Raw genomic sequence first — 19,994 nt, 5'->3', positions numbered from 1 at the left:
GCAAGTTGTTGTTTACAGAGAAAAGAATGTATTTTTGAATGATACTCTATATGTAGTCCACTCATTTGAGAGCATAGCTTTTTGAGTGATTGAAATAGAAGTTATTAATGATTTCTGTAAAACTAGGGAAAAATAAAAAACAAGGGCTTCTTTTCTTATCATTTCTGAGAAGATTCCAACTGTGTAAAAGCACTCTTCTAGTTAGGGTCAGCTTTTAAATTCTCAATGTGTAAAACAGTAATGACTTTAAATTTCTGACTCCATGAATTTCACAAGGTCTAAAACAGCAATAAAGAATTAGAGATGTTTTGGAAGCTAATGATAGGCCAAGTTAAGTTTAATAACTCTCAAAAAATCTGATGATGTCATTTCTTATAGTTTCTTCTTCTTTATCAGCTTGACAAGGTTTGAGCAAGGCAGTATTTCATGAGGTATTTCTTAAGAATTCCTCTGGACAATCTCGTGGGAGATGGTAGTGAACACTGAGACTCAAATTCTGAGGACCCCACACTAAAGCTCCTGTATTTTTTATTAGCTACCTCTAACCAGTAAGACAGATCCAGCACTGAAATGCTGATGGCATATCAATTCCGAATGCTGAATCAGTGTTTAGCTGATGTTTCAGAATCAGTGTTAGCTGTGTTTCAGAACAGGCTGGACAGTTGCAGGCACTACCTGTTAAATGTGGTTTCTACATGATACTAATCACTTCAGATTATTGACTTTCTTATCTGTGCCTTTAGAAAGAGCTAAAGATTTTATGAGCCCTAATTGTCTTTGAGGTCAGAGAATCATGGAATGGTTTGGGTTGAAAGGGACCTTAAAGATCACCTAGTTCCAACGCCCCTGCCATGGGCAGGGATATCAACCCCTAGATCATCAGGTTGTCCAAGACCCCTCCAACCAGTGTTGAGTTAGGGTAGTTGAATTCTGCCATAATTTCCCATGTGCTTAAACATTGCCATACTCTGATTAGATGCACTGTGAGCCTGATATTTTTTAACTCATGGTAAGATGTATTGTTGCAAATAATACTTTGCTCCCAGACTGCATTCCATTCATAGATCCATAATAGGCTGCATTTTAATCAGCCATGGATGTGACAACTCCTTTGTGTGGTACTTATACTTTATAACATAGTTTTATGTAATTCTGCTCCCTCCAGTCACAATTTTTAGACCTTCACTTTATTTTTATTCACTTTTTTATTAGCACTCTATGTGGCTTAGTTGGTACAGCAGTAGTGGGTTCAAATATGGCTCTGAAAGGGTCATATTAGGTGTGCAATCTAACTAATAAAATCTGGAAGATATTTATGGTTTATGAATAACTTGTATTCATGTAAAAAGGTACATTACTGCTGAGGATGTCAAACTAGAACTGTCCTGTTCTTTGAGATCCTTTCCAGTGCAGACCAACTCTTCTTACTGACTCTCTAATGATTATAAAACTAACTTCGTAAATATCTTCCATGTCAACCAACTTTAAGCAAAGAACCTTGGGATTCTGAGATGTTACTTACGGGGGTTTATAAAAGTTTTTTTCTTCATGTTCTTTCTGAAAGTGTTTTAGCAGCAGAGTTCTAGTGTAATGGTAACCTGGCGATGAGCTCTGCTTCTGTCCTTGTGTTAAGATGATCAGCAGCTTTGATCCAGGAGAAAGTTTTTCTGCAGGGCAGATAAGAAGAGGTAGTTTGAGGTTTTCCTTACTTGTGAGAATTTTCATGGCTTTTGAAGTGAGTGAGGTGGAGGTGGTGACTTCTGCCCCCTCCTGCCATATTGTTTTGATGCGTTGCAGTCAGTGGGTCTGTCTTTGTTAGCCCTTACATTTATGAGTCATTCTCATGCTGCACCTGTGTGGTATACAAAGAACTCGCAAAATTTCTGAGACCAAGAGCATTGCCTGGTGGCAGCAGTGTCATATCTTGAAAACTCTTAAAAGGGGGACTTCCTGTTTTCCTCTTGTTCTGTTATCCTTCTTGAAGGTGATCAGCCATGTCCCCCAGAATCATGCCATTCTGAGGGATCCCCTCTGTCTTAGTTTGACTCCTTATTTAGAAAAGTTGGAGGTCATTTTCTCTGGAGATTTTGTAGTCTTTGGAGGGAGATGCATAACATGAACCGTTGCAGCAGACACCAGGTTACTTTATATGGAGAGGTACTTTCTCTTCTGAGCATCCAAGCAGCCCTATGAGACCTCTTAGACATCTTGCAGCCTCTGGAGTTACTGGGTACAAATACCTCAGTCCTTTGTTATCTGTTTGCCAGTGTTTAATGACTGATTTTGCAGCACTCTTTTAGTGACGCTGGCTTCATAAGCAGAACCAGAGGGCAATTGAGATTTCATAAGTTAATTTTATGTCTGGGAAACAAAAACGTTTGTTATAACTTGGTGACATTAACATATATTTTTAGAATATGAAATAAAAATAGCTGTTTCCAATGGAAGTAATGGGCACTAACATAGAAATTAGATGAGTGGCACATGCCATAGGAACAGTGTTGTTTTCAGCATGTGTGAGTGTACTAGGAGTTGTTTATCCCGTGACTCAAGCTGCACTAGCTTGCAGCATTACCAGAATTCAATTAGCAGCCTTTTTGACAGGACTTTTTTTTCTGTTAGTGCATTATCCACTTGTGTCTGTTCAATATTTAATTTATAAGTCAAGTGTGTGTGTAAGGGGGTTGGTTTTGAGGTTGGTGTTTTATGGTGTTTTGGTTTTTATTTATTTGTGTTCGGTGGGGGGATTTTTTTTTTCTTTTTGTTTGTTTAGTTTTTTTTTTTAGTTGGTTGGGTTTTTTTAACGAGGATTCTTTTGTAAGTTGGCCCACAGGGGTAGTTAGAATCTCATCTCAAAAGTCACCCAGTGGAAACCAGAAGCTGCTGTTACATAGATCGCCTGCATTTCTGGCTGTCCATATCCTAGCAGGTAATTGTTTCTGTCAAGATCCATCAATCTGGGCAGTGACTGACCCATCTGCTGGCAATTTCAGCAGAGAGGTCAGTGATGGAGTAGGGGCTGTACCAGTAGAGAGGGTTGAGCTCTGCTGAGAAGGCAGCCTGGGGAGTCCAGCACCACTGCAGACTGAGCGTTTGTTTCCTCGTTACATGGACAGAGCACTTCAGTCACCTTTCATCAACAATAAATCTGCTTGCTAAATAAACACAAAAGGTAATAAAACATTTTTATTAGTCATGACAAATGATTGTTTCAGGAGAAGTTGAGAAAATAATGACTTGATTAAAATATTTATTAAATCAAGCAATTTTTGAGATATCTTTAAGATCAGAAGGTATTTTATGTGTGATAAAACAATGGCATAATTAATTTTATTTATTACACCAGTGGTGCAGTTTGCTTAGAAGAAATAAAACAATTCTCACTTTAATGTTTTTAATTTTAAGCTAGCTTGGCACTGCATGTTAACAGCATTTTTCTCCAGTTTCTCAGTCTGCTCTCTCTTGTCAATGCCATCTGCTTGCTTGCTTCACCACCTCTTTAACAACCAGGTGATTTTTGCCATCTTCACCCTCCTCCTCCATATGCCCAGCAGTCCCATTTCAGTTTATAGGGTTAGTGTGCTAAGCAATAGTCATATGTTTATTTAAGCATGTTCCCTATTTTAAAAAACCTTTCTCCATTTCTAGCTCAAAAACTTCTACATCTTCCTGCATTTTGGCTTACAGCACTGAATTATTTTAGTGTAGTCTAATCTCTTGTTATGCCAGCTGGTTTTGTTGATCTGTAATATATTCATTTATGCAATAGGTTCTTCTCCAGCAAAGCACTTAATTTTAACAGTGCAGGTAGACTTGGTGTGAAAAGAATGTAATTAACTCAAAGCTAAGCACCTACCTAAATGCTTTGCTGGATTTGAGGCTTAGGGAAGAGAGGAAAAGATTGGTCTAATTATGCTGAATGTGTTTTAGAGCTGCTTTATCCTAATAGCCTTATCACCAGACCAACTTCTGGTTATGGATACTCAACATAGAAGGTTTTTCACATCTCATCAGGCTTTTCTTTTCATGGAATCTTAGATTTCTCTCCTGGCTTTTTTGAACTATAATCTTAAGCATGGCTTGCATAGGAATATGTATCACTGCCTCTTAGGAAGTGACTTCAGGGAAGACATGTCTTCAAAAATTGGATGTAGAAGGAAATGAATAACTGGTATCACCAGATCATTTGATTTTCACATGTGTGAGGAGAGCAAAATATTTATACAAGTCCAGACTGCAGTAACCTACAAAATAAAGGTGGCAGTAAGACCAGATTGATGGGAAAAAACCCCAAATGAATGACACAAGGGTTAAATTCTGCTCTGCTGTTAGTTTGGACTGAGCCAGTATTAGAACTATTGAGGAAAAAAGCAGGATGTAAACCACTGAAAATGCAAACTGAAGAAAACACGTAAATGTATTTTCTAGCTCTTAACTTGCCTTTTTCCATTCTTAAAATCTGTGTGTCCTCATTCCCACAGATGCCCGGGGATTTGTAGGACATATGATCACTGAAAAACTGCCCTAAATCTAATGTTGCAAGAATTGCTGCTACTGCTTTCCTAAGTCACAACTTAGCTGGACTAGGTTTTTGCTTTTCCCACTGCTGCGTAGCCAGGGCATGAGGCATTACTGAGACCAGAAAGCCATATAACCTCACGTGTTTTCAAAGAAAAGCACTTTTGTTGAGTTGCCTTTGAACATCCTTCCTCTTCTGTAGTGTTTAGCTTGGATGTGTTGTAATTTCTGAAGGCGTAACAAGCTCCTCATGGAATTCACACTGTGCAGTTTCCTCTGTGTTATTTTTCAGAGGCAAAGCTATACTACAGTTTTCTTTCCCCCTTGTTCCTCCCTACATGAACTTTTGGCATCTTTATCAAGGATGGCACTTGAACAAATGCTTAATTTGATTGCATTGCCTAGACTCAAAGATAGAAATGGGCTTAGACATACTTGAAAAAGCATGAACTGAGGCAGATGTTTAATGCTTTCTAAGATGCAAACCATGTAAGTGCTTTCTCAGAAAGAATATTCATAATTGTTTTTCTGCAATATATATCATGATAGAAGGGGAAAAAAAGAAGGAGATAACCGCACAATGTTAGGCTTGTAACAACCTCTCAGGGCAATACAGAGTCTCAGGTTTTTGCCTTCCTTCTTCTTTTTAGCAGGCTCAGGGCAGACAGTAGTGGGTAGTAGGAAGCTCCCAGCTCTATGTGCAGCTCTGTCCTGCCTTGTTGTGAGCCTTTGTCCACTTTTTCTCCTTCTGTGTCTGTCTAAAATACAAAGGCTGAAAAGGTGAGGACTGACCTTGGCCCTGTCTGCCGAACCCAGGGGACTTGCTCCCCACTGGCATCTCAAAATATTTTTGTAATACAAATAATTATTAAGAAATTTCTCTTAGTCATCTGCAAGTTGGGATTCTCGGTGTATTGGAGACTGACTGACTATTCCACCACCAGTATGACAGAGTCTGACAGGTCTGAAGCTACTTTGGGGTTCTCTGTGTGGATGTCATTGATATCTTCAGTGATGGCTCAGGTGCCAGAAACTTGGCCAGCCCTGTGGACACTGTTGAAAGGGGCAGAAGTGTCTCAAGGGAAAAATTTAGATAGAAGCATGCAATTTCAGGACAGCATTGGAAATGCTGGCTTGATGCCCATACAGCTTTCATGTAACATGGGCAGTCTTCTGCCTTTCCAGTGTTAGTGCAGGTTTTACATTGGTTTGGTAGTACATGAGAATGCAAGTGGACTGAGGTATCACTCTTAACTTACATATACTGTGAGCTGTGTTCTCAGCTGTGAGGCTATATGCATAATGCTTTCTGTCTGACATTAGTTTTCTATTTGTCTTTGCAGCACTTTTACAGGCAGTCATATCTGGTGATCTACTGAAGGTAGGTACAGAGCACTGAGTGTCCACTTATTCCCAGTTTTTGCTGGTCTGATATACTGTAAATTTTATCACACCTCTGCTCAAAATATAAATAGACTGCTATGGGGACTGCTGGCAAGTGCCATTTTACAACCTTTCCAGGAAACCCTGAATACCAGGGGAACACATCAGTCAGGTGAGGTGTGAAATTTGAGTGAATAGGATCTGGTGTTAGACAGCACCTTTCAGCTCAGGATTCATAGCCACTGCATGAAGCACTGTGCCAGTTACTAACAGGGAAATTACTATGTTGAACAGCAGGGTAGTTCTGACACAGCCTTACATAGTAAGGGATATTTTACACCAGTGAGGTTGGTGGCCAAGCCCCCAAGTTGATAGATCATTTAATGTCTACCTAGGCAACCACCAGATAAGATAGAACAAACCTCATCTGGTTGTTTTGTCATCTGATGGATGTCTCAAAATACATAGTGTCTTGGTATAGTTGGTTTGGGAGGAAAAAGTACTCATGCAAAAATGTTTTTTTTCCCTAAGACTGAGGTCCCATGTCAGACAGCTAATCAGGCTGCGTGTTTCAGTAGCCAAGTCAGGATTTGAAAACATGCCCTAGAATTTGGATGAGGACTGTGATTAATGATTGCAATTTTATCTATGAGAAGCCACCTTGGAGTCATTTATAAAAATGACAGTGCTGTTAGGCCAACTTTTTGCCTGCATGTGCCCCTTCTACACCACTCCCCCAGACCTTATGGCTGCAGCATCTAGAGAGCAGTTCTTCAACCAGCAGCCATAAAAATATTGCCTCCTTTCCACTTCTTGAAAAGTTTTTGCTTGAGTTGGCTTTGACAGGGAAACTTCTTGCCCTTCTTTGGATGTCCTGCATCATAATTAATGCCTCACTGTTGCAGTTCTCTCCCTTTTCTGCAGTTATTTGCACTACAGATCCCACCCCCGCTCCTCCCCCAAAGTCTGCAGCACTTCTGAGACCTGGCTGATTGCTGTTTCGCTCTCATTCTTACCCCACAATAGTGCTTCCCCCTCTGCCAACCCTGAACACTGGGCAGAGAGTGAGAATGGAGATCTGGGATAGTTACCTCACCTTCCTCTGGATTTTTTAGTTGGAGTTTTCTGATTTAGTCAGAAAATGTTTGGCTACTATGCTGAGGAAAAATTGGAATCTTCAGTAGAGAAGCCAGAATTTTCTATCAAGTACATACATTTTAAAATATTCCAACAGTTTCACCGTATGTTTGCAAGCACTGATAACAAGCAATAATTCATCAACAATAGAGTAGCAATGTCTCAAGTTTTAGGAAATACAGACTATTCTTCTTAACCCATATAATTGTCAATACTTCTAGTTTCAGTTATTTTACATTGGAACCTAAAAGCTGGCTTACAATTAATATTTTATTTTATTCCATTTTTTGTACTGACCTCCTATGAAAAGTGGTAAAGAAATTTACCTGCATATTTGTTTTCCTATTCCTCCCAACTTATCCTTTTGTGTGTTTTCTCTCTCTCTCTCTGTCTCTATGTTTTTTTTCCTTCTTCCCAGTTCATAGAATGCTGTAAAAAAGGAGCCAATTTGTTAATCCAAGGACCTGATCACTGCTCCTTGTTGCACCATGCTGCCAAGACTGGGAACGGCGAGATTGTGAAATACATCCTGGAACACGGTGAGTCACAGTAGTCAAATCCACAGAGAGCTTGTAATTCAACCAAGTGTCAGTCAGGTAAAACCATACCATGCAGCTGGAAGTGCCCTCACTCATCTGTAGTCTCCCTCAGCAAAATGTCCAGTGTGTGTGAGCAGGAGGCTGGGAATGTGGCAGCAATGACAGTAATGCCTCCAGATAAAGTGTGAAAACAAAAATTAGAATGGCTTTTGAAGAGGATGTTGTTTTCACAGTTGCATCAGCTGGGGGGCTGTGAAGAAGCAGTGTGATGCTCTAGTTAGAACCTCTGTCACAGCAATTCTCTGAGCTGTTTTTCAATTAAAGCATATGTTGTAGAAAGCATCTAATCTCTATTAAAACATTTGCAGGGCTGGAGAAGCCATACAGCTATTGTTATTATTTCAGTATTTAGTAACACACCAATCAAGAACCTGTTTACTTATTTCTAGATTGAATTCACCTAGCTTTCATTCCAACCGTACAATATTATGTCTCTGATAGATTCAAGATTAACCAATAGCAAAAATTTCTGATCTCCATTTTACATTTATAGGCTGTGATCAAGTCATTGCCCTTTTTCCCTTTCAGCTCTTCTTATCTTTGTCAGTATCAGGGATTGCAGGCATCCTTACACAGGCTATGCAGCAATTTGTTTGTGTCTGAGGCAGTCATGTTTAGGAGTTTCTGCCTGTTGAACTATAATAATCTTGTTCCCCTTTTGCTGGAGAGTTCTACAGTAATACAGACATTGCTCTGCACATAAAGCTAAAGTCACAGTTATCAGCCTCCTGCACCATAGGAAAAGTTTTCTAGTTCTTTAAACATTCTTGTAACTTGTCTCTGACTCCACTTCAATATATCAATGGCTATTTTGGCTTCCAAATGTCAAAATCAGCTATATTGTTTCAGCAGCAGTGTTAGCACTGAACACAGAGACTGCCTCTGGCAGTTGGAATAAGTGTTAGCTAATGCTCGAAGGCTATTGCAGAAATTGTACAGAGAGACAAAAAAAGCACAATTCATAAGAAAGGAAAAAGTAACAATCCATCTGTTCCAGCTTGTCTCCTAAGTTAGGTGTTTACATAGAGGTGTCAGGTAGTCTATAGGTCCAAGTTCCTGTACTGTCAACAGGAATCTGTGACTCAGTTCATTTGCTCTTGTATGACAAAGGTACTAGAGGAGACTTGTCCTCTTTCAGTGGCAGATGGAAGTGAGGAGGAAATCCTTATTAGCAGCAGACTTCTTGCATGACTAACTCAAGAGAGATCCTGGTTGAGGCAGTCACTGGAGTCCAGCAAGTGATTCAGGTGACAGTTACCTGTGCACCTTATTCATTTAGATAAACATAAATGTCTAATATCATTTGCCCTTGGGTATCCAGGGCATTTGCATGAGTCTACAAGATGTCACATGAGGCCTAGAGGAGGACCAAGCTGGACTGGCAGCCGAAGCCCAAGCAGGCATCCCTGTCATTCCAAATGCATCACAAGGCTTGACCATAGGTATATCAATTTGCACAAAATATCTGTGTGTGAGCAACTGAACTGTGCCCCAAATATCTGACTGAGGGGGCTGAATCGCTCTTTTACTCTTTTATGTATAGATACCTACATATGGATAGCTAAGTGCAGTTGGCCTTGTATCCAAACAATGGCTAATTTTCTCACCAGTTCTAACAAGCCTTACCAGTGCTAACTCTACCTCCTATTTAACTGCTCTGGATTATCTCATTAGTCACAGTGCATATATATGCCACTGAATTCTGTAGGCAAGCATAATTTTGTTTTATTTTCTTAATGACCCTGGTCTCTTTTCACCCTGCACATGACCTGTGCCAGTTCACTGTCATAGATACCCCTCCTGGATTTTTCTTAGACACATATACCTTAACTTAGTCAAAGTCTGACTCAGTTACTGTTTTTTTGGTGAAGGTTTAAAATGAGATCATTTAACTGATAAGGATGTAAGCAGGGAATCCATGGGAATTTTTGAAGTAAATAGAGAAATGTGAGGGATTACGGACTGTTAGACAAAGAAAAATCAGAAGGTTGAGCAAATGTCAACTCAGTTCTTCTCTCCCCTCTTTATCCCCAAGGATGGCAGGAAGCTTTTGCAGCTTTCCAGACATATGTCCTCTGGGCTTTTCCAAATGCATTGTTTGTTTAACATTCTCCAGGGATCAGAGGGTGCATGGGACAATGCTCTAATAGAGGCCTCCTCTCTTCTCCCACCAAGCAATTAATGAAATTCATTTCTACCCTGGGCACTTCCCAGTCACAAATGAGCAGTCTTGCTGAATCATCATCATCATAATGTCCTTGTTTTCTTTGCATTCTCTGGCATCTGGCATCTTCTCAACATTAATTACTGTGCAAGACCTGATCCAACTCTACTCATATCTGAGGCTTTCCCTGTATCTAGCTTCTCATTTCTGCTGATATCCACCCTTCATAAAAATAAGCCTTACTCCTGTTCTGGCAATTGCCTCTGCCCAGCTGCACTTCCTCTGTAGTGTGTGTGCTTCCCATACACGACTGGAGATAGTTAGTGTTAATAGGAGTTGCACTGTAAAATACCCTCAAGCACACAGCACAGAAAATGTATTATTAACCACACAGGGAAAAATCTTCTGAATATCTCTAAAAAAACAGCAGGAACAAAACAAGACAAAACCCCCTGCATCAGGAATTTTTACTACCTAGTTTGAAAATGGTGGGGTGAATCAAATGCAACACAGGAGTGGGACCCATAGAACTAGGATTATGGAGGAGGAAAAATGGTGTAGTGATGCTGAGACTGTCCTTTGTGGAGATGGCTTTATGCTTTCTGCAAACATGCAGGGTACATTAATATGAAAGGTTATTCTGTGATCACGATCAGAATGATTTCAGATGTTAAGGGAGGAAAATAGCCTATCTTAAATTAGAAATAGCAGAGATGAGTCACACAAGGAGATTGCTGTGCAGTATTGCCAGATACTTTGCAGTGGACCGGCACAAGCCTGGAATAGCAGCTGAAGCACCAATGTAGTAGGTGTCAGGATGACAGCTGCTTATTGCTGCACGAAGAGTTGTGTTGACTGTTGCCCCAGCAAAACAATTTCTCTCTCTTCCCTGGGCAGGAAGGGCAGATATGCAGACCTATCAGTTGTTCAAGATTGCCTTCCTAAATCAGGAGTCTTTTACTTTTAGTGAGAGGGTTAGCCTTAAAGACTCATCTGTAGCTGAGCTAAGAAATGCTTAGCTAGAAACAGAGGGCCAAACTTGGTAGGTATTAGAACCACAGCTGCTTATTGCTGCAGTCAGCAACTGCAGCATGTCCTAGTGCATACACATTAGAAGAGAGCTAACTGCTTACTTGCTTAGCACAAACAGAATTGAGGAAGGCTTAAGAAGTTCCATTAGAGAAGGGGCCTCCTAAATCATCATCTGTATTTGTATTTGGCTTGCAGTCTTTATCTGACAGTTGTGAAAAATTTATAATTTATAAACATTATACAAGTAATTTCATTTGCCTTGTCCTTGTCTTCTCCTCTTCTCTATGAACTCAAAAGACAAGCAAGAATTTTATAATTCATCTGGGCTATTTTAATTTTAAACAGAAGAGAGGGCAGATGTTTACAGTTGCCCTAGGAGTTTGTGGTGGGAACTTCTGATGCAACAGTCAGTGTGTAGAGCATCTTGTCCTAAACATTTCTATGTCCTCAAACCTCAATGTCCTTGCTCCATTAGAAAGCATCCTCTGGTAAAAAAAGATGATGATTTCATTAATCTTAGCACTGCAAAGTCCAGAGTTAAGAGTCATCAGTGAATTCAGGTTTGCATCCTGACCAGATTCAGGAGTCCCTAAGGTGGCTTTTGGAAAGCAGATTTTGCCATGACAGAGATGTATGTTGGTGACAAAGTTTGAATAGTCATCAGAAAGCAACACCGAATGAGAGTGAGTTTGTATGGCATTTGTTAGTATGTCTAGATTTGCAGAGTGTCATTTGTGAGGGGCCTAAGCAGAAAAAAAGTTAGTCTTTCTAGAAGGCACAAGGTATAAAATAGCCTATTTTCATTTGCAAGTTTACCAAATTTTAGGGCAACAAGGCAGAGAGAGAGTTAGGATGGAAGGAATGCTCCCATAACCTGACTATCCTCTATGTTACAGTGGAAATTCTGAGCTAAAAGACACTGGCAGGAAAAAACAGACACTTAATTTTCACATCAGGTAAAAAAAGAAGAATATGGAGTTGGGGAAAGGCTTGAAGTAGTTCTGAATTTCCAGATTACTGTTATTTTAAAAATATTCCCACTTTGAAGGTAAAGAACCAAATCCAGTGTTTTCCTCCACAGAACAACATCAGTCAAGTTATTAAATAAAGCGGATTTTGACAGATAAACACACAGAAATGCTGATAATGTCTGGAATTACTGCTTAAAGTAAATACCCTTCTTCCCCAGTTCTATGAAGGACTGACAGGACAAGGGACTGGTAAGGGTTAGTACCTGTGGGTTTCCTTTGGGAAGCTGTAACCACAACCATCAGAGAGGGGTACACTGGGAGCCCAGAGGCCTTTCAGAATATGTGGTTCTGAATATTTCGGAAATGCCTCTGAAATATGGCCATTTAGGCTCTCTTTTTTGTTGTTGTAGTGAGCTCAGTGAAAGGGCAGCTTCTTTTGAGCTTTTCCTTCCCTTCCCTCCTCCCATCCCCAGCTCAGGATGCTTTGCCTCCTGAGAAACTGGTAAAGGGCTTTCCTGGAGTGAAAGAGGGCAAAAGGAGAGAAGGAAAAAGGTTAATAATTCTACCCAGACCATCTAGGGGCAATGGTAAGGAAAGAGAATGATCTCAGCTGAGCTTCCCCTTGGTGTGTCATGCTTTTCAGCTCCTTTCATGCGAACTTCTCCCCCCTCCAGCCCCCGTCCCCATCCTGCCATTCTTCAGCCCCCCAGTCTCTTTTTCTCTTTCTCTCTCTCTTTTTTTTCCTCCCTCCACCTCTCCACACATTTCTATCTTTTGTTTTTATTTCCCCCCCTGCTGTTTTCCTTGATAGAAATCTCACTCATGCATTTCCCTTCCGGATTTCTATTGGGTTATTTTGTCCTCTCTCTCTCTGAGCCTTGGTCCCCTTTTCTTTCTCTGCCTCTTGTCCCAGAGTAAAACAGCCGCCTCCCTGCTGGGTCAGGATGACAGTGCCGTTAGCTTTCCCAGTGCCAGCCCTTCCCACATCTGTGCAGCTTTTGTCCCGGGGCAGAGGGGGATTTGGAATGGTCGGTTGGCAGCGCCAGGGAGACTGATATAAAAATGAGGTCCAAAAGAGAGGGGAAAGGGATTTAAGAGGAGGGCGTGAGATGGTTTAAGAGAAGCACAAGTGAAAATAAAATGAAGAAGTAAAGGCCACAGCCCAGGCTGTGTGTGAGTTGGGACATTCCAGCTTCAGAGGTAGGCCAGAGAGAATGAAATTAATGAATCCTGGTATCATGTTATGCAGCTAATTGATTAATCTCAGTATCTGGCCCTTGTGCATAACTCAGGTGGAGTCAGGGCTCTCCCATGAAATGCTTAATTTGGAACAGTATACAGGAGAACATCCTTTCCACTTAGGCAGAATGTACCTGTCATCTCCTCAGGTCTCTACTCACAGGCTGCCTTCTCAGTCCTCCACACTCAGCATCTCTGTCTCAGCCCTGTTGCTTCTTCCTGCTCCAGACCAGTTTTTCTTAACTCTTGGCTTCCTATCTCTCCAGGCCCACTCTGCCCAAGCTTCTTCTCCCTCTCAAGTCATATTCTTCTAACTTCTCTCCATCCTTCCTCCTAACCTTGTAACACCTTTATCCTCTTTTCGGGGCAAGTACCTCTATGCTCCGTGCAGCCAGCCCAGTCACCCTGTTCCACCTTAGCAACACAACCTTCCTTGCTCCATCCATGAACAGAAATAATATTGGCAGTGTGTCTTTTCTAACACACTGCAATCCATTCCTGCTTACCTATCACTGGATGTGTCATTGCATAAAGCAATGGGGAATTACCTCTATTTTTGAAAGAACGTGATTTTTGCATGGGAAAGGAGTCCTTTTCTTCACATGTGCTTTTTAAATATTCTTTTTAATTTCTCAGGCATTACCTTTCTTTCCTCTCCATGAGAGGCCCTGCTTAGCCCCTTCTACCCTTCTTCATGCTTATGGGAGCTTAGGGGTCATGAGTGATTCTTCTTTTTGATAGGCAGGAGTGAACACATCACCACCAAGTGTGGAGATGAGCTGTGTGGTGGCAGAGTAAGGGTGCTTTGCATTAAAAATCAGCAGTGGCTAATGAGCTTGGAGAACTGTCAAGATAGATATGCAATGGTATACAATGCCCTCTGTACTGGGGACTAAGCCACCACCCCTTTCCCATTATGACAGAAGTGAAGGAGTTACCTGCAGCTCCAGGAGCCCCCAGTGATACTGCATGTGCACACTGTAAAAGCAGTGAGGTTAAGACCGGCTGCTCTGATACGTTTTGACACACACACTCAGAGTGAAAGGGGTGTAGGGAGGTTGTGTGTAGCCCTTTGTAAGCAAATAGTGTGAAATTCCTCAGTTTCAGGTGAGATTTGCTGTAAGCTCTTGAGGACTCTTGAATTTCAAAGTGTGCTGATGGGAAATATTCGTGCATAGGAAGGAAAATTACTGTAAAGTTTCAGTGTTTCCTTTGCTAACTGCCCCATAACCATCTGGCACTCTGCTCCAGAGCAGTGGAGAGAAGAATGATACAATAGACTGCAAAGGGAAAAGTTTTTCTTGTTTCAAATGTTATCCAGATCCTAGCCTTTCTGTATCACTGTAATTCAGTGATGGAATTTGCTGCTATAAATATCTGCCTATAGTGAATATCAAGAACAAAAGAACATAAACATAAATGCATAATTTTTTTTTCACTTAAAATCTTTTATGTTTTTCTTAATCTTACTTTCCTGATCATTGCTAACCAGTTGAGTACAGGATTTGCATATCAATATAAAGACTGCTGGGAATATTCCACCCTGATCTACATTTTGTATAATGCTATTAAATGGAGTAGCACAGGGATGTCATTCAGGATGGAATTTGGCTAATTTCAACTTCCTAATGACATTTTACTTCTAGTAGTAACAATAGATTTTAACTTGCAATATATCAGGGTTTCCAATATATCAGCATTTTCAATGCACTGTACTTATGTGAACCACTTAATTGAGCAAGGTGAAGAGTGAGAAAATAAACCCCATGAATATTCATTCCCAGTGTAATTTAGAGGCTGATACTCCCTGGTGCTGACACTCCAGCAGTGACTGTGCATTCAGAATTTTACCAGTGCAAGGGCTCTCACAAGCAAATAGTACATTGAAATGTGACATAGTTGTGCAAGTTGTACTGAGAATCTTCTCCTGGTAGACATAGTCTTCTAGTCATGCAGACAAATGCTATATGACATACCTGACTGTCTTTTGCAGGTCCATCTGAATTACTGGACATGACAGACAGTGAAACGTAAGTACAACCTACTCTGCCCTTCACATTATGTGTATTAGAATAGCAGACTTCTCTTGGTTTTCAAATGCAAATTTTTAAACCAAAAAAGCACAGCTCTTCAAAAACAAACAAGCAGACAGAAGTCCCCCTAAACACAAACATCAACCAGATCATATGTGGCTTCCTGGTCTAGAATAAATGTTTCTTGGACTTCATAAAGTACTTCCTCTCTATTGCTTCCCATGCTTCCTTTTTCTAGGGGAATTGAAGTCCTACATTGTGTTTTGATGTTTCTGGCATCCAGCTACTAGGGGAACAACCTGAAGAGTAAATTCCATAAGTCACGAAATTACTTTTCTTGTTCTACACCTTTTCTTCAGTCCCTTCTTGATTCATCCAGGGTGCTCTGCCTTGGTTCTCCCAGGTGGCCACAACCTGTGCATTTGAAGGTTTTCATCAGGTAGTTAAAACATTGATCACCTCTGTTCTTATATAAAACAACACCCCAAATCCAAAACTAAACAAAAAAAATTACTTTCCAGTTCCCAACTGCTTTAAATCTTGTTGTATAATTGAAGTTTGCAAGGGAATCAGGAATAATCCTGGAAAGTGTATGGAATATATAGGAAGCAAAAGCCATCTTTCTCACAGGTATTAAGCCTACCATTCCTCATCCCACAGTGCCCTCCTCTGCTAGCAGAGAACACCTTGTGCACAAGGTGCGTGTGTGAAGTCCAGAGGTGATGGTGTCTGGATGGTTCTTTTCACCCAGTAGCAGAGTACAACCACTGAAACAAAGTGCTAGTGAACATGGCTACAAGGTCTTCCCTTTATAAAGGTCCCTCTGCTGCTAACTCTTGAAAAGGGGAGGTTCAAGCTGTAACTGGCAGTAGGAATTTGTCTTTTGATCCTCAGGGGGAAATCAGGTAGTATCCCATTCTGATTCTAGTTCTCCTGCTGCAAGGGCAGATTTCTTGCAGAGTTGCCTATTAATATTTCAACTTCCCCTGTCATGAACTGGGGCTGAAATTCCTTTGTGCATTCTCTGAGTAGGTAGGTGTAAGATTTGTCCTACTACATGCATTTTTTGTCGTTTTGTAATGACCGTACGTGTTGGATACTAGTATTAAGGACAAAGGACACCTTTTCAATCCACTCAAAGCATATTTTCCTCCTCTTCCTAGGAAAATCTAGATAGATTTCTTTACTCTCAGTACTATAGTCAATCTCAGAATCCTCTTACACGTAGCTCTAGTCTGAGTGAGGGGCTCAGCAATAAATGTGCTCCCACTACGCAGTGTTCTCTTTTGAAAAGCCTGTGTTCAAGCTTTCCCAGTAGCTCACCAGTCCAGCAGTAGAAAACAAAAACACAGCTCTTGCTCTCATACACCCAAGAGAGCAGGGTATCAGAACCAAGGCAGCAAGTGCACCAGTTTTAGCTTTGATGGGCAAGATTTTTCTAGGATGAGTCAGAGAATGAGGTTGAGGAAACAAATTGCAGGAAGAAACAAACACTGTTGTTGTTTTGCCTGCTGTGAAGTAAGAAAGGAGCTAGTTTGCCTTTGCAGCAGTTAGCAGAACTGGCGTTTGGATGGGAATGTGACGTTCAGTCCTTTGAATACTTAAAATCTGTGCGTGTTTCTTTCCCACCCCTCAGAGTTCTTCGTCTGCTATTTGTGCATTGCAGGCTTTCCTACTGAGTCAAAGGATGTAGATGCTAAGGGAGAGAGTGCACAAGCCTACCTCTGCCAGCAAGAGGGAACCTCGCAGAAATGCAGCATCCTTCTGTGTCTATCCTCTGCACCTCATACTTCGTAAATGTACATTGGTGTGATGTGTCTCACTGCTGGTTTCTGTACTTTGGTCTAGGGGTGAGACAGCATTACATAAGGCAGCCTGCCAGCGCCACCGCGCCGTCTGCCAGCTCCTGGTGGATGCGGGAGCCTCTCTGAGAAAGACAGACTCCAAGGTAACCCAGCTCCATCAACCACTTATAAAATACTGCAGCCAAGCGAGACCAATCAGCATCCGTCCCTGCTGTTTGCATGATTGAGGCTTGCTTGTGTGGGCCAAGAGCAGCTCTTTTTAAACAAGCCATTTTTATATAGAAAACTGTATTGATTTAAACAAGTACAAGAGACTTCAGTTCAGTCCCCAACACGGGTCATCATCACCATAGTGAGAGCCTGGCCTCAAACTATTCGGTGCATTGGGTGTGAATGAGACATCTCCATGGCACAGCAGTATCCTCCTCCTGTGTGGTCAAAAGAGAGGCCTGTGGGCAAGGACCACCTGCAGGAGCCTTGATTTCGGATTGCATAGCTTCTGTGAGGCTTGATTATTGTGGCTGACTTGCTTTGTGAGGATGGCTATCTATTTGCTTTTTCCCTGGCTTGCCCCTGTGCTCAATGATGGGACACTAACCACAACCCTCTCTTGGTGTAAGCTTGATTGAGAAAGAAGTCTGGGCAAAATTAAATCCGAGGAATATTCTGTCATTGAAACAATCTGATTGCTTAGGAACACGGTCCAGAAGCTGCCGCTCTGGAATTTCTGATCATAAACATCCTGTGGTCAGCAGCTGAGAGTGGGTTGTTTCTCTGGGTTCTAGAATCAGAAGCATCTTTGCTGTAGCAAGGCATTCAAAAACAATTCCCACCATGCTATGCTGTATAGGGTAGCCCATAAGGGGAAGAGAGATCCTCTATGATTCTGTGATCTCTTTTTCAGATGACAGTACTGTACATTGCAAAAAGCTTTCTGAAACAGCTGAAATCCAGACAAGTGACTTCTGACTTGTTAATCTTCTTCTGCCCAGGAATCATCCGTTCTTCTAAATATATTACCACAAGATTTTCTCTTCCTGTTTCTTGTTCTAGGGTAAGACCCCTCGTGACAGGGCTCAGCAAGCTGGTGACCCGGATCTGGCTTCCTACCTGGAGAGTCGACAAAACTACCAAATGGTTACCCACGAAGATCTAGAGACAGCAGTCTGATGTCTGAAAATGTCGAAGAGGATCCTTGGAAGTCTCAAGGCTTCACCTGAGTCACTCAGGCGTCATGTGAGAAAGAAGCTGATGGAATCAACGTGTCTCTCACTCTAGTGGAAAATACCTGAGGACATGCCACCAGTTTCTAAGGGCTACTGAGTCTTGCCACGGAATGGTTAGGTTCCATAAGTTAGCCCATGATAGATGAGGTGGGACACTCAAAGGTCTGTGGAATCCATGGGCCATGGAAATTTACCGTTATTGCTTCCAGCAAGTAGCATGAACTTCTCCCATGTTCATCTGTACAATTTATTTTAAAAAAAAAGGAAGAAAAAACAAAAGGAAAGACAAGAGGGTGTGGGGGAACAAAACTCCAAACTAACTGGGACATTAAAGCACCCAATGAGGCCCTCCTCCATCTTTACAATTTCCTACATTCCTTTTATTCTCCTGTTCCCCTCACTTCTCATCAGTTAAATAGTACCTGTTATCTCTGTGTTTTCTTCACAAATGGTCAGGCAGTAGCAAAATATTTGATGAGCTCTGGATGCCCTTAGGAAAAGTCCAGTGTTTTTACCAGCTACACTCCCTCCCTTGCCATCCTCTCAAAAGCTGCATCCTCAGTACCCCATCGCTATGGAGTTTCCTCGCTTTAGGAGAGGATGCTGCCTGTTGCCTTGTTTCCCAGGGTGTGGGGCACAATTAGATTTACAGCAGTGACAAAACCTAACCTCGTTGTTGCTGGGTATGTGGTTATGGTAGCCTCATGATACAGTAATTTGTATGGAAAGGAGTTATATGGGATATACCATGTCGAATGGCAGAGCAGAAAGTTACCAGTAAGGTTTCTCATATTACTTTTGTGTGTGTGTAATGACCGATCCAGTTCTGCTCAGGTTTCAGGCCTTGCTCAAAGCTGATAGTGGTTCTTTAGTCTTGAAAACATGGGTTTTACACTGGAGATAGATTTGTGCAACACTGAGGGAGTTCTGATGGACTGATATATGGACCTAGTGCCCTTTGCATTACAGCCAGAGATAGGAAGGAGGCCTAGAACATCAGTTATCAGCCTTGCTGCTGCCAACAAACAAATGGGCACTGGTCCAGTCGCATGTGGAATAGAAAAACCTTCTTTGACGGAACCTGTAAACTATCTGATTCTTCAAGAGAACAAAGTTTCAGGGAGTCTGTCCCACTGGAGAAGGACAAGCAGCAGCTCCTTGCCTCATTACCCACTATAGGCTCAAAAATGTAAAGCTTAGCCACTGTAAAGGCCCGCTATGTCTTCACTACTCGTCTGTTCTCTGTCTTATAACCGTAAAAGAAGAGAAAGCAAACACACATACACACAAGCATAAACAAAATGTTCCACCTTTGGGTTTCCAATTGCTGCAGATATCTCAGCTGCCAGAAATAACAGAGCTTCCACTTCTACTTTATCTGACCAGTTCCCATGAAGACATTCATGACTGAGTTTTGGCATAATTCTTGTAATACATTTTTGAGTTTTGCTTTGTTGTTTGTTTTGAAGGATCCACCAGTGTTTGCTTTCATATGCCTTGCTAGGTGTAGCTCTCTGGTAGATGATGATCATCAGGATTACATACATTTGGAAACCATGAAAATAACTCAGGTCATTATCCAGATAAGTTTTTCTTCCTTACTAGAGGTGGAGGAAATTAAATGTATTTATTTTCTTTTTCTTTTCTTTTTTTTTTTTTCAAACAAGTGATTGTTATGGTAGAGAGGGAGGAGCTGAAAAATATACTTTTAATTTTTTTTCTGTTTTCAAAGGTTCATTTGATATGAGCAAAATATTTCCATAGTATTTCTTCCTCTGGAAGGAAACTATATATATATTTGTAATCTATAGGTCAATGGTGACATGAAATGTATTTTGTCTTATTTTCTGTCTTTCTCGTTTAAAAAATAAAATATGAAAGCCAAAT

The 19,994-nt window shown here is 41.2% G+C and overlaps 1 protein-coding gene across 1 annotated transcript in view; it reads left to right on the top strand.

The window, feature by feature from the left end:
- DGKI (diacylglycerol kinase iota) overlaps positions 1–19,514 on the top strand; it is a 129,412-nt gene extending 109,898 nt beyond the window's left edge. The window contains exons 29-33 of the mRNA XM_018080823.3: positions 5,862–5,899; positions 7,457–7,577; positions 15,037–15,073; positions 16,925–17,024; positions 17,935–19,514. Coding sequence (XP_017936312.1) covers positions 5,862–5,899; positions 7,457–7,577; positions 15,037–15,073; positions 16,925–17,024; positions 17,935–18,051 — 413 coding nt within the window. The 3' untranslated portion in view covers positions 18,052–19,514. The remainder of the gene's footprint in view (positions 1–5,861; positions 5,900–7,456; positions 7,578–15,036; positions 15,074–16,924; positions 17,025–17,934) is intronic.
- Positions 19,515–19,994: the final 480 nt, after the last annotated feature.

The sequence above is a fragment of the Manacus vitellinus genome, unplaced genomic scaffold (assembly GCF_001715985.3).
Source record: "Manacus vitellinus isolate BGI_N305 unplaced genomic scaffold, ASM171598v3 scaffold_5_pilon, whole genome shotgun sequence".
Classification (NCBI taxonomy): Eukaryota; Metazoa; Chordata; class Aves; order Passeriformes; family Pipridae; genus Manacus; species Manacus vitellinus.
The sequence above is the reverse complement of the archived record's forward strand: the minus strand, read 5'-3'. Positions and strand labels throughout refer to the sequence as shown.